This window comes from Buceros rhinoceros, unplaced genomic scaffold, assembly GCF_000710305.1.
Source record: "Buceros rhinoceros silvestris isolate BGI_N320 unplaced genomic scaffold, ASM71030v1 scaffold637, whole genome shotgun sequence".
NCBI classification, from domain to species: Eukaryota; Metazoa; Chordata; class Aves; order Bucerotiformes; family Bucerotidae; genus Buceros; species Buceros rhinoceros.
Genome location: NW_010420206.1, coordinates 43,020 through 56,964, shown reverse-complemented (window position 1 = coordinate 56,964; position 13,945 = coordinate 43,020). Strand labels below are relative to the sequence as shown.

The following is a 13,945-nucleotide window of genomic DNA, read 5'->3' as shown; positions in this document are numbered from 1 at the left end:
TGTATATATATATATATATATGTATATTTTTCTAAAGAGTTATTCTTTCTTTTTCCATGGTCCTGGGAACTTGCCATTTCAACGGCATTTCTGAAGTATTTTCTGTATTCTGTCTTTGATCAGGTTCTATCACTCTATTTTTCTTTTTTAACTCATATTTCTCTTTAATCTTAGTTTCACAACTCGATGAGAGCATGTTGTCTTGCAAGATTTGGGATTTAAGTCATGACAAATCATGCTGATTTTCCTCCTGTTCGGTGTAATGGAAATGTATCGTAGACTTACAGTTCAGACATTTATATAAATAAGAGTAGTTAAAAATAGAGCTTGTATTATGGCAACTTCCTAAAGAAAATAAAGAAAGAAGCAAGCCTAATCTCACCCAAACAAAATATAGTAGCAATGTTGTCATTCTTGCAATGTTTGGCTTTTGTGATGTCTCAGCTTCCTAAAATTAATGAAGGTCCCTGTTTGTATGGTTTTAGCAATGTACTGCCTTTTTCACTTCAGTAAAGTAAATGGATTTGATGGAATCCACACTGCAAATATTTATGTGAAGCTGGACAGAGGGAGATTCTTAGAGTACAAATTATGAAACTTTGGGAAAACATAATTAAATTTCTGAGGAGAAAAAACAGTTCCCTTTTTTATACCATATTATCTCCCCTCTTTTTTAAATCTTGTTTCTTGAAGAGCCTAAGCTTGTATAGGCAAACATCTGTTCATCCTTTTTTCAGCTTTTTAATAATTTCTGAGCCCGTAGGCCCATTACAGTAAAGTATGACTGAAGAGTAGATGTCTCAAAGACGTTGCTTTTCAGCAAGTCGGAGAGACACCCTTATGGCCCTCACAGTTGAGAGCATGGCCACAAGGCTCATCTTTTATTTAGTATCTTCATCACAGTTTTGATGAGGTAAGTAAACAGGCAAGGTGAAAAGTTCTGGTTGGGGGTAGAATCCCATACGGTATCTATTAGAGTAGAGAAACTTGAGGGTACATAAGCTCTCTGCCTACAGAGCTTGGCTTGCTGTCTGTCGTTCTGTCATAAAAGCATCCACAGGAAGGGGGAAGCAGGGAGAGAGTGCAAAGCAGGCTGCTGGTTTTGTTCTGCTCTTAACAGAAGTTCTTTTGTCTGGGGAAAAGAAAAAATGAGAAAGAAAAGAAAAAAATTGGATGAAGAGACAGAAGGGTGTTTGAAAAAGAGGTGGAGATGAGTCAGTTTTCTTGTTTTGCTCTCTTGATCCCACAAGCCTTTTGCAGTGGAAATGTGCTGCCTGTTATACCAGAAACCTTTACTATTTCTGCTGACACTTTATATTTGCCTCTTATTTTACACTGATGTGAATCTGGGCAAGTGAAATACATGTTTTAAGAGAAATTGTGGGCTACATTTCCTGTTCAGTAAGCATTTGTGCATGTGCTTAATTTTGTTGATGCAGGTAGAATTTATTGTGAACTGAATTCTCAGCACGTTGATTACTTATATGGGGGTTTCTATGGCTTTACATATCCACTCCCTCTTTTCTCCTCTTCTGCTGCACCTTGTCCTTTTATCTCTCTGGTCTCTTTGTATGACCAAAAGTAGATGTGAGCGATAATTTATACTGGAACTTTGCTTTTTGTTTTTCAAATTACAACTGTCTTCTGCCAAAGTTCTAATAGAGAATCTATGCAGTAAATACATTGCATGAATTTTTGTTGCAACTTACACAGAGGGTGAAAATACACATTCAATGTATTTTTTGCTTTTTTCCCCCCATAAGGTCATCAATCATCACATGTAGATTAACCAAACAGATTTTAATCTCTGGATGAACTTTTTGCCTTTCCTTGATTAGTGATGTTTTTACCTGAGGAAGTGAATGTATCGTTTAGAGAAAAAAAACAGGGAGGAAGGAAGGAAGAAAGAAAAGAGAAAAAATAAAACCACATCCTGCTGACTATATTCAATATTCAGAAGTAACAGCTAAAATGGGGAAATCCCTCTAGATCTCCTATTTCTTACTTAAAATCGGGTCTTCTTACCAAAGCAAATTGTGTGAAGAGACATGGTGTTAGAAGTATTTGGCTGTCAGAAATGTGTGACATTGACAATTTTTCATTTCTTCATGCAGATATCGCTGTCGTAGAGATGAGTGATGCCTTCCGTCAGCCTTCCCTGTTCTACCACCTGGGAGTCAGGGAGAGTTTCAGCATGGCTAACAACATTATCCTCTACTGTGATACTAATGTGGAGTCTCTGCAGTCACTGAAGGTAGCTCTGAATGGAAAAACGGGGTGTGTTAGGGGGAAGTCTTAGTTGGTCCAACTTCTGAAATGGGTTCCCTCTTTCCATAGGAGATACAGATTCCACCCGTGGTTCACAAAAGAATAGCAAAAATATTCTGAGGCCTGGAAAACGTGGCCACAGTGAAATGCTGAAAAACTCAGTTTAGTTTTCCCAAGAGAAAGATTTAGATGACACTGTCCCAGTCTGTTAAACACCTAGGTGTCCTGGATTCACCAGAAGCTGGGAGGGGACACAGGCAGGAGAGAGGAACCAAAGTAGCCCAGGGATATTCAGTACGATACTGACATCACACTCCGCCTCTAGGGCTGGAGCTGGCAGGGGAAAGTGCGTTCAGCCCGGGTGGGTGGGTGAGTGGTGGGTTCTGGGTGGTGGGCAGTTGGGTTGTACGTCACTTGGTTTATATATGATTTCATCATTATTATTATTATTGCTTATTCTCTCTTTGTATTGCTCTATTTAACTTTCCTTATCTCAACCCATGGAGTTTCTCCTGATTCTCCCCCGGTCCCACTGTGGGGCTGGGGATAGGGGGGTGAGTGGTGCATAGTTACTGGCTGGGCCTAAACCACTAGGGGCTAAATGGTGCATTATGGAAACAGAAGTTTGTCAAATTTCAGATGAAAAATTAATGGTTTTATATTATTAACGGTTAAAATATGTGGCATTGTAATTCAGGGGAATTACTGGTGTTTGGGTTAAATCGTTACAGTAATATCCATTGGGTGAGAATGGTGGTGTGTAGGGGACAGCAAAATAATCCTTAAGTTTTCACTCCTGTGTGAAGTAGCAGTTTTCTGGTCAAGTGTGATGGGGCCCCATGTGGCTTCTGATATGTCTTGCTGAGTGATAGCTGTTCACATCAAGTACCTGCAAGATTGCTGTGCTGGAGAGTACCAGTAGCGCAGCAGAGTTAGTAGAAACAAAACCCGTGCCTGATCCTCAGGGCCACAGTTCACAGTATGGTAGGCTGGTTTAAAGGAGACACGGTGGTTTAAGATGATTTATGTGGCTCTGAATTCTGTCAGCCAAGGAGCTGATACTTGCTTCCTCCTGCTATAACTCCACTAAAGATTTAGTAACTTCCATGGGGATGGGGGAGGGCAGACAACTTGGATGGCAGCCTTTTCAGTTTCTTCCCCTCCCTCAGATCCACTGGCTCTGACTGGGAGGTGTTCTATGCTATTGCACTTCCATTTTAGGCATTGCTGAAAAGATGCATTTTAGTAAGCAGCTTGGTGAGTCAGTCTGCAATCTGGGCACTGCCGCCTCCCATGAAGGGTTTGCTTCCACTGCTTCTAGTTAGTGCAGTATTTTTTATTCTGTGCCATTATTTGTAGCTTGGCCCTCTACTGGGGCGGACGTACCTTGAGTAAATTGGTTTCTTCCCTCCAAATTTTCTTGGCCAACTGGTCTGATTGCAATCCAGTTATTTCCTTCCTTTTTGCAACACAAGGAGTATACAGATAAAACCCCGAAAAATAAAAGTGCTGATGACAAAAGACCCATCTGTGGTTTGATTCCAATTATGTAAGTACAATGACCTACAATATAAACAGAGAAGAATTTCATTGTACTGGGTGAGGAGCCAAATACCCAACTCCCACTGAAAATCACTTGGAGTGAGGCACCGGGCTTCCCTGTGCGCTTGGGAGGACGTTTTACTAGTTTTGCTGGACTTGGCAAACAGGTCACATGCAGAATTCCCACTCATGTCAGTGGAAGCCCAGTTCTGCACAGGGAGACTTGGATGTCCCAGTTGCTACCTATACAGTGCCCTTGAGCTTCCTTCAGCTTTGAGATGGGACCACGTTTCTGCTTTTGATAGTTTGCAGGAAGGTCTTCAGAAAGCAAAATCCCTTCCGTATTACTTAGTAAAATACATGCCTTAAAAAAAGATTTGTGGATGTGCCTGCACATCATCTGAGGCAGTGTTTGTTCCTGTATTTGTTAAAGCTACCAGACAGAGTAGGAGCAATGCAGGAGAGTGTGTGCCATTTTAATCTTGCATAGAAGGTGGTGAATTCAAAACCTGAAAACGATCATGGAAATGAGAGAAGAGAAAAAGGAGTAAAAACTGCAGCCCATGATTTAACTGGGGTACAAAGCAATGTAGGTAAACTTCTGCTTGTGGAATACTCCTTTATATAATCATTCAGATCAGGGTGGGCAAGGCTTTGAGCAACCTGATCTAGTAAAATATGTCCCTGCTCATACCAGGGGGTTCAACTAGGTGTTCTTTAAAGGTCCCTTCCACCCCAGACCGTTCTGTGATTCCATATATGTACGTGTATAGGTTTGTATATTTATGTATATAAACATATTTACGTCCCACACTGCTAAAACTGGCAATGGTCGTATGAGAAACATGTCCCCCCAACAGAGAGAACAACACTTTTATGGAAGCCTGACTTACACAACGTGGAAAGTCTGAGGTGCCTTGGTTTGACACTGTGCTTGTTTTTAATGCTGTGGTGTAGGTGAAGGTGCTTAGTGGTTCCAGTGGCAGAGGTGTAGCATAGCTGTCTGATAAATCTGGCAGGGTTATCAGTTGCTGACAAATTTCCTGAAAGCAAGATCACTGTCCTCAAGTGGTTCATACTGGGCTGTACCACCCAGATTAGAATGAGAGAATCAGCTCTGTGCTCTGGGTTCTTGTTCTCTGAAACGCTACCTTTAAAATGTGAAGGTACATTCTTTGCTTTAGACTTCAGAGCAGTGTGATTTTAAACCAGTTTCAGAATATTTTAAAACCTCATATAAATACTACTTTACTATTCTTCACAGTTTCCTCTGCTGGCAGCAAAATGTTACTTAAATATTGTAACTTCTGAAATACGAGTGCATGTGTATTAATAGTTAACTTTGAGACAGCAGCCCTCTAGGAGATTTTGTATAGGGATGGGTATGTACATGTGTGCCTGTGTATACATGTATATAGAGATGCACACACTATATATACGCAGGAGCATATGTAAGATGTACGTATATTCTTGGTTCCATAGTTGTTTTGTCTTTCCTCCGACGCTACTTGGTTTGCATTGATCTGACAGGCACAGCAAACTTCTGCCAACCAGCCTTGTCCTGTTGTGTGTTTGTGAACATGAACAAGTCAAACTGATCAGGTATCTTTCCTAGTAGTTGTTCAGTGTTACCCACGTTATTTTTTTTCTTCTTTTTTATTCCAGGAAATTATTTGCCAGAAGAATAATGTAAGTATGATTCCAGTTGAATTTTAAGCATTCCAGACTTCTTTTACATTTAATGTTGTTTATCTTATGTTTTCCGCTTGAATCATTTAACACTCTCCTACTGTATTTTACAGAGTTAGATGCAGAATTCTGTAAATTCTATCATCAGCAAATCTGTGTATATCACTTTGTTGCTAGGTACGAGGCTCACTTCTTACCTGGCTTCCACCTATCAGTGGTAGTTTCCTTGCTGTCTTTACTTGTCTGTAAAGTTGCGTTGTCACGCACCGTTTACATCTGTCATCTTGTAGGTTTTTTCTGTTGCCTTTTTCTGTACAATGTTCTTTAGTGTTTTCAGAAAATACTCTATTGAGAAGGAGAGTTATTTGGAAGCTGATGCTTATTTTAGAAACCCATAGCTACAGCTGTGAATATATATATATTTATGAAAAGAGTGTGTGTGTGTATTTCTGGAAGTTGAGTCCTGGAGCCTGTTAGTCCTAGTGCAGTGCAGATCCCAGTAGTCTGTCTGTGACTGCCAGTCATTAAACTGTAGGTTTCTTCACCTTGGCATCCTTCTGGTTTCTGCGGTTGGCCTTGCAAATCCCCCTTCCCCTTTCACTCCCAAGTTCAGGGGATGCAGACCTGTGACTGTGAGAACGCTGCTTTCTCAGTGTGGTTTGTGCTGGGCCAGTCATGTCAGATATATTTCTGGCATGTTGAGTTGCTCTTGGCTTTGCTTTGGGACTTACTGGTAGACATATATGCTGAGATATAATTTTACAGCGGTTAGTCAGTGGTGTGCAGATACCCTGAGGTGCTATGTGTATGCTGTTCAACTCCATATATTAGAATAAACTTAGATAAGGGGCATACTAAGTATTTAGTTTTAGAAAATGCTCAGGTTTTATTTCCCACAGTGTTAAAAATGCCATAAAAACTGCAGTATTCATATTCCTGGTTTGACCGACTTTATTTAATAGTGAAATACATGAATTAAGTACTGATTTCTGCCAGAATGAAACGTAATTCTTTGGAAAGGATGCTGATAATTTCTAAAGATGGCTTCAGAACTGCAGTTTGTTACATTTTTTAAATTAAAAAAAAAAAGCAAAGAGGGTTCCATGTAGACTTTTTGTATAACTCTTAACTAAATAGTGCTTTTCAGAGACTCAAAGAATGCTGTAAATGATGTGCTAGACTAAAAATCTCTCGCCTTTCTCAAATGAAAGTGGGGTTAATGGTCAGTTGGGCCTAATGAAAGAGAACAGTAAGGTCTTTCTTCTAAACGACTGTGTTGCGGTTTTGTTCTGGTGGCCCAGGATCCGGGGAAGATGACGGGTGACTAATGTCACTGGAAGGAGGATAGGGGGAAAAAGCTCTGTTAGTAGGAAACCAGCAGGAGATAACTGGTACAGCGGAATAGAGGGGAGATGTGGTCGCCTTGTCCCGTCTTTAAAGGGCAGTCCTTGGCGCTCAAGGAGAGGTGTGATAACTTGGCCTTCATCTGTTGGAGAAAGGATGGTTCTGGTTTCCATTTAAATTTGGATAGGTGGCTGTGAAACTGTTATTTCTCACTTGTAGAAATGTTTCAATGTATGCCACAAAAAGAATGTGTTCCTTGAGAGTCTCAGATGTTTTCAAGCACACCCACATAACAGCTTTTCTGGGAGGAAGTATTTTCCCAGAGATAAGAACAGGGAAGTCAGTGAAACTGGCTTAGCAACTCTGCAACTGATTTTTTTTTTTTCCTCCTTTTTCCTCATTTTTTGGCGTGTTGTCAGTCAAGTTACCTGGAAGTAGACTTGTCACAGCGTTGGTACATGACTGACTATTGAAAATAATTCCTGCTTCATGAAAATCATGTTTCTCCACAAATTGTAAGACTCTTGGGTAAATGGGTATGACAAAGCTGCTGTTCTTGAGAGGCTGTGCCTGTGATGCCCACCCTTACCCAAAGAGTCATACAAATGCTTATGTGAGGTTGTAAATATGAAAAAACGAAATTCACCTCTGAATAAACCAGGAGTTTAGACCTTCTGTTCTAGAACATATTTTTTAATAGCACGTAAACATCAGCCGCAACAGGACAATGGTATCCCTGGCACCAGGGGATTAAAAAGGCTGCAAAACAAACGTGTGTGTGTGTCTATATATATCTGTCTAACTGAAACGCCTTCTGTCTGCTTTTCCTGAACCTTGTATCCCTGAAACTAGTGGGGAGAAAAAAACCCAAATCCATTACCAACTGTTTTGTTCTTTGTTCTGACTGGATTTTTGCGCTTCCTAGTAACAGTCAATGCAATGTTGCATAGCTGGGATAAGCTGCCTGGAACCTGTCAGGGCAGAGCAATGCAAGATAACGTGGGCTCATTTCCTGTTATATGTGGTTTTATAGCTACTTATTTGGACCTTTCCCAAATGTCGCAGTAATACCAAAACCATACATTTTTACAGGGAGCAGTACTTCGACAGGAGGCAGTTACTTTGATATTTGAAAGGTTAAGTTTAGTTTTTGCTGTTATCTGATTTTTGAGGTCAACCAAGCAGCAGAGGCATTCTAGAAATTACTAGTAAGGAGTTGCAGTCACAAGGAGATGTTGGTATAAAGGTTACAGTTCATGGGTGTACTTTGTTTGTTTTGGCTCACCAGTTCTTATTTCATCCTAATTCTCCCCTGTTTGAATCTTACCAACTTTGAGGAGAAGCTGCAGGTCAGGTTCCAAATGCCAATTAATCAATTTTTTTTTTTGAAATTTCACTTCTTGCTGAATCTGAGAAATTTTAGTATGAGTGCATTATATATGGTTTGCAACCAGCTGCAGCAACAGCTCGACACAGTGCTCACCTTTCAGGCTGCTTGTTTGCTCCAGGCTGGAGTGATAGGTAGCCTTGGGAGCTGCCCGGGGTGCGCGACTGCAGTGTGGCTGCTGGCCTGTTTGAAATGGCTGTCAGGAGGCAATGGGAAATGTTGTATGGCTGGGGACTCTCACTGGTGTTTTCTGATACTTGGCGAGATCAAAGATTGTAGTTTCTACTGGTTTGCCACAGCCCTTCCTAACTGCCACCTGTTTAAGGTGTAGCTTGGGAGGCAGTTCGGTGTAGTGCTCCCACAGTGGGAGCGGGAGGATGAGTGACCCTGGATGAGGTATGCCAGAGGCATCTGCAACTTGGTGCCTCCAAACAGGTACTGCTAGAAGACTGCAGATCCCACAGGATATGTTTAGTTATTGGTCTCTTTCACTGTGGAAATAGGGGGAAATATTTTTTTATACTTCTTAGTCCGCTGACATTTTTTTAGTATACAAGGATTTAAAAATGCTACGTAGTAACTTTCAGCAAATTATTGATTGACAACTGCTGTGGTATTTATTGTTATTTATGACACATCGCTGTCTCTTGCTCATTCTTTTCTTTAATTTGGCACATACTTTCCTTGGAAAAAGTTAGAACATTTTTTTCCCTGTGTGAATATGATGAAAAGAGCGTAAGCTGATTTTTTGACAAGCATTTAGGATGCAGCAATAGAATGTTATTGCTGGGCATGTAAAGAAAGAATATATTCCTAAAGAAGGAATATATTCCCAAAGAAAATGGGAAGTATTTAAAAGTAAGGTAGAGCCAGTCTGTTTGCCTCAGTTTATTTGAGGTGTGAGGCTTATGTTCCTTTTCAAAGCAGTAGTAAGGCTGTCATTCATGTGAGCGGGATTTGAAGTAAACCCCAACTGAGCCTGTATTCATTAAAACATCAGCACATGTTGATTTACTGTGCGTTTAGGGGATGGAGGGAGTGGATTTAATAACTTGGTTTAGGATTTTGCCATCTGCTACGTGTAACACTGTGCGCAGTCAGAGAATTACCTTTTAAGAAAAATTTCATCAGAAGGATTGAAATAAGAGCAGATATTTCTCAAAAGAATTAGTAGGAGAAATGCAAAAAAAGCTTATCTTAATTAGAGGAGAGTCATCTGGAAGAACAGTTCCTACTGTGGGAGTTACTGGGTATTTTTATTACCTCAGCTGACTTTATTTATTTAAAAAAAAACCGCTACATTGGTTGCTGACGTGAAGCTTAGGTAAGTAGATGGGATTCTGCTAGATTCTCCCATCATGAGTAAAAGCATCATGATTTTGGTTTGGGGGCCTTTTATTTTCTTTGACACTTGTAATTGAAGGCAGATTTCTTCTCTTTGTGGATGTTTGACTGTTAAATGTTTCCACCAAAGCAGTGTTAGTGAAGACCCTCAGGGACTCAAGAGGACTGCACACCACTGATTCCCTGGGATTTTGCAGATTTTCTCCCTCCTTTTGAAGTAAAATCCAAGATCCGAGAACTAATCAGAACTCAAATGCTCATTTGTATAGCACCGTGTCCTCTTAACCTGTACAACTTTCAGATAAAAAACTTCAGTACTACGTCTGATGTGTGTGGGGGGGAGAGAATAGTATTTACCTTATTCCGTGGTCATCTTCCTAAGAAGACCTGGGCTCCAAATCAAAGTCTCATAAGGCTGCCCCTTTTACAGGTAACAGCTCTGTGTTAGAGGGGGATATTGAAAGAAGGGCAATTTTATATTCTTATTGTGATCATTCAAATCTATGTAACATGTTTTTATTACCTCTTAAATACAAATAGGTACTGTATTAATTTTTTTTTTCAGGAGCTGAGAAGGGATATCAAACAAGAAGGAAAAACCTAATGTTCCAGTGACTCGTATGTCTAGCTAGGAGCAGTATGGTCTTAAATTCTCTAACAGCAGAGCTATTAAAACAATCTTATGACTATGTTAAACAAACTACTCACACTCTGGAATTGTTTTATTTTGCACAGTAAGTGAGGAAGGGACATTAGAAAAATAAAAACCAATTAAAACATTTGCAAAAATGAATGATTATATTTACGACTTTGTGGTAAACATTTACGCATGTGTAGCTGGCTCCCACCAGCACTTCTGCCTTCTGGTTAGTGTGACTGATTTGGTGAAACGGGCTATAACGCAGATAGGTGGCCTGATGTTGGCAGGTACTGAGTGTGCTGGCCCAGAGCCTTCAGAGATACGCATGTATCTCCTAGGTACAACTAGTTCAGCTGATCTCAGAGCTCAGGCCAAGTTTGCCTTATCTATTATCTTGAGTTCTTGTACATCAGGCTGAACCATAGTAACTATCTGTATGCGCACACGTGGCCTGTCCCAACCGCTGATGTTTTCAGTAATGCCTGTCAGCTTACGACTGGGGTTACCTGCAATCACTTTGTAACTTTCATTAGTGTAATTTGAGCTCTTGAACCTTAAATAGTGAGGGATTTATACAGAAAGAGGTTTGGAAAGTGAAACTTTTAGTACCTGTTGTTGAAGCACTTTCAAAGCCCCTTTATGCCACTGAGATTTTTAAAGGGTGACATAACTGAGAATGTTTTAGTTGGATTTAAGGTGTTGCTTCAAAAACTGCCCATCTTTCTTGAATGGCTTGATTCTGTTACTTCCATTGTACATGGTACAGCGAGTCAGAAGAATGGATCAAAGGATCCATTTGTCTTGGGTGCTTAGCAAACCTAGAATATAGAGTGAAGTTAATTAGCCTTAGGAAAGAATATCAGAGTTTGTGAGATCAGAGTTGAGATGGCGTGTTACAGGGCAGATTTTAATAGGATTAAGTGGAATATATTTAAACTTCCAAGTGGAATAACATGCACTAAATCAAAATGTAAAGCAATGTGTGAGCAGATGGGAAGTGTCTGTCGGAAAGACCACCTGAGCCTTCCTGACTTTAGTCAGTGTAGCTTATATTTTGTCAGAGAAAAATGAGAAGTGGCTGAGACAGAGGTTGTATAGCCTGGGAATGAGGAAAAGCAAGTCACACACTCTGCTTTGGGGAAGAAAGTTTAGAGTGTCTGACGCTGGAGCAGCTCCTCAGCTGCTGCCTCCACAGCCTGGTCCTCCTAGGCTCCTACCCCAGTCATTCTTCATATGCAGTTGGGGTTGGTCTCTTTGTAGTTAGAATTTGTGATGGTGACAAAATACGTTTCTCCACAGTGGAAGATCATAGACTTTATTACACAAGAGCAGTCTTGCCGTCACTGTTATCTTTCTTCCACCACCACCTTTAGTAAATAATATATAACTTTTTTTTTCTTTGTCACAAGAGCTACTGCATGTCTCCCTTTGTCAGGTTTAGCTGTTAAATGTCTAATATACTTTTTAGCTAGGGGAATGAAATTGAGGTTGATACTTGTTGTATTTCTTAACTTTACTGCCTGTGGTTTTTTTCTGGGTTTTTGTTTTGATTTAGGGTTTTTTTAAGCGTATTTCCTAAGGAAATGAAACTTAAAAGCTTGTGCTGTATTTTCACCCTCCACCCTCTTTCTATATCTGCCTGTTTGTCTGTGTGATGAATTTCAGCCAAATTTGAGAGGTTTCAGAGATACAGAGCTCTCCACAAAACATACCTATCTAGGTTAAGTTCACAAAGAAATTAACGCCCTGGCTGAGAGAAAGGCCACTGTTTTCCCACACTGCTTGCCACCGTAGACCAAGGTGAGATCCCACCTTGAGACAGTTCCCTGAAAACCCTGGCCCTGGCCCTCCGAACAACTGTAAATTGATTTTATTTTCCTCTGTTTTCTTCCCACATAGAAGTTTTTCGTGTCTTTTACTGTTAAGTTCTTCCTTGTCCACTGCTTCCAAAGGCTGTTGGGTCTGTGTCTCTTCTACACCAGGCTCTATAGTATAACCACCTTTTCTCCCCCCTCAGGTAGCAGGAAAAATGCGTGTAAACTGATTTTTGCTGGCTCTGTTGTTCCACTGAGATAGATACCTAGTTTCTACAGAAGGTGCACTCAAGATCAGTTTTTGAGAGCTGTGCTCACTAGTGGACTCAGGCACCCGGCCTCTGCAGGAAGAGTAGTCTTCCCGCTTGCAGGATTATTTATGAAGACTCCAGCACCGTCTCTGTAGGTGGCCTGACCATTATGCCAGGATAAACTTTGGGTTCTGTGGATTTCAAAAGCTGGAAACAGTCTTTTTCAGAGCTGATTTTTAATTAAGATGTGAGCTTTGGAAACTGTGAGCCAGAGGTTAGATAAAAGGTCTTCCTACAAGCAGTCTTGAATTTATTTTCGATGCACTGAATAAACATTAGGAAGTAAAATGCTTGCCCCAGGATATCTCTAGTGACTTCACCCTTTCTCTTGGCTCTGACTTCGCAAAGTTTTTCTCCTTTATTTAAAAAAGGAAAGTTGGAGAATACTCTGCCAATGCTTAACAGTGACTCCTGTGCCGGTCACTGCCCACCCTTGTCCTGTAATGGCTGAAACCAGTTCCAGCAAATGCATAATCTCCACTCTGCTTTTGACTGTGGGGCTTATTGGGGTTTAGCAGGGTCAAAGGTTCATCCGTTCACCCTTGAAAGTGTGTGACCACCTTACCTGCTAGCATATTCTTGAGCAGAAGTATCCATTCAGTTCGTCGTTGTAAAGATGAGCAGTTCGGGTTCCAGCATCACTTAATTGCTTGTTACGAATGTTGTCATACACTTCCCAGTTCTCACGTTTCCTTTGGAATTGCTAGATTCATGCACAGAAAAATGTGTCTTAGCTATTCAGCTGTAATAATTTCTCATTGTTAAGGGAAGTCTAAATTCATCCTTGTGCAAGTCTGTATATGCAATAATCTCCAACCAAGTTCTGGATTGGTTGAGCTCAGTGGACCTCATGTAAATGCCTGCATCAATTACTTTTAAATTCTACAGTTTCACTGTATCTCTCAGACATGGGAGTGAGATTGCCTTTATAGCAAGACCTTAAACTTCCATAGTATAATAGAGGTAATTAAAAAAAAAAAGTAATTCCTATACTCTTCATAGCCAATCTCTGATCTGTACACAAATGTATGTTTACTGATACATACAGTCAATAAGACTTGAGCACCTCAATTCTTCCTGTTTTTAACATCTAATAAAGCATGTTAAACTGCATTTTTTAAGCATACAGCTGGTATTGTGCATTTGAAAACTATTCAGTTGCTTCTCTCTCAATGCCTGGAGCTCAGATTGCTAAGGGGCTCCCTGAAGCGATGTCCTCATTGCTTTATTGACTTCTGGGAGAGCAGAAGCAGCTGATCAGAGAGCAATTAACCCTTGGAAGTAATTTAGGGGTACAAAATCATGGGTCTCAAGAATTGCTTCCTGAAGGCTTTTCTTACTGGGCTGCTGGCCACTTCTGAGCCTGAGCTTCAAGAGCTGGTTGGCAGAACTCCTTCTGATTTCACTGTGTGCTGTCTCATAGTTAAGACGCTTCAGAACCACAAATATGCAGCAAGCTTTCTATGTGCGTAAATCTGTACTCAACATGTACTCCAGACAACAGACATCTTGCCTCCTTTTCCTGGAAGATAAATTTAAATGAATTTTGGGTTTTTTGATGGATTATGGATCATACATTGATATATAGAAATCAATCCGGTTCAGC

At 40.5% G+C, this 13,945-nt stretch overlaps 1 protein-coding gene across 1 annotated transcript in view; it reads left to right on the top strand.

Annotated features, from left to right (window-relative positions):
- Positions 1 to 2,113: 2,113 nt before the first annotated feature.
- The window catches only part of LOC104496121 (mitogen-activated protein kinase kinase kinase 5), a gene marked incomplete at its 3' end in the record, with an annotated part of 53,671 nt that continues 41,839 nt past the window's right edge, over positions 2,114 to 13,945 (top strand). The window contains exons 1-2 of the mRNA XM_010139200.1: positions 2,114 to 2,254; positions 5,476 to 5,499. Coding sequence (XP_010137502.1) covers positions 2,132 to 2,254; positions 5,476 to 5,499 — 147 coding nt within the window. The remainder of the gene's footprint in view (positions 2,255 to 5,475; positions 5,500 to 13,945) is intronic.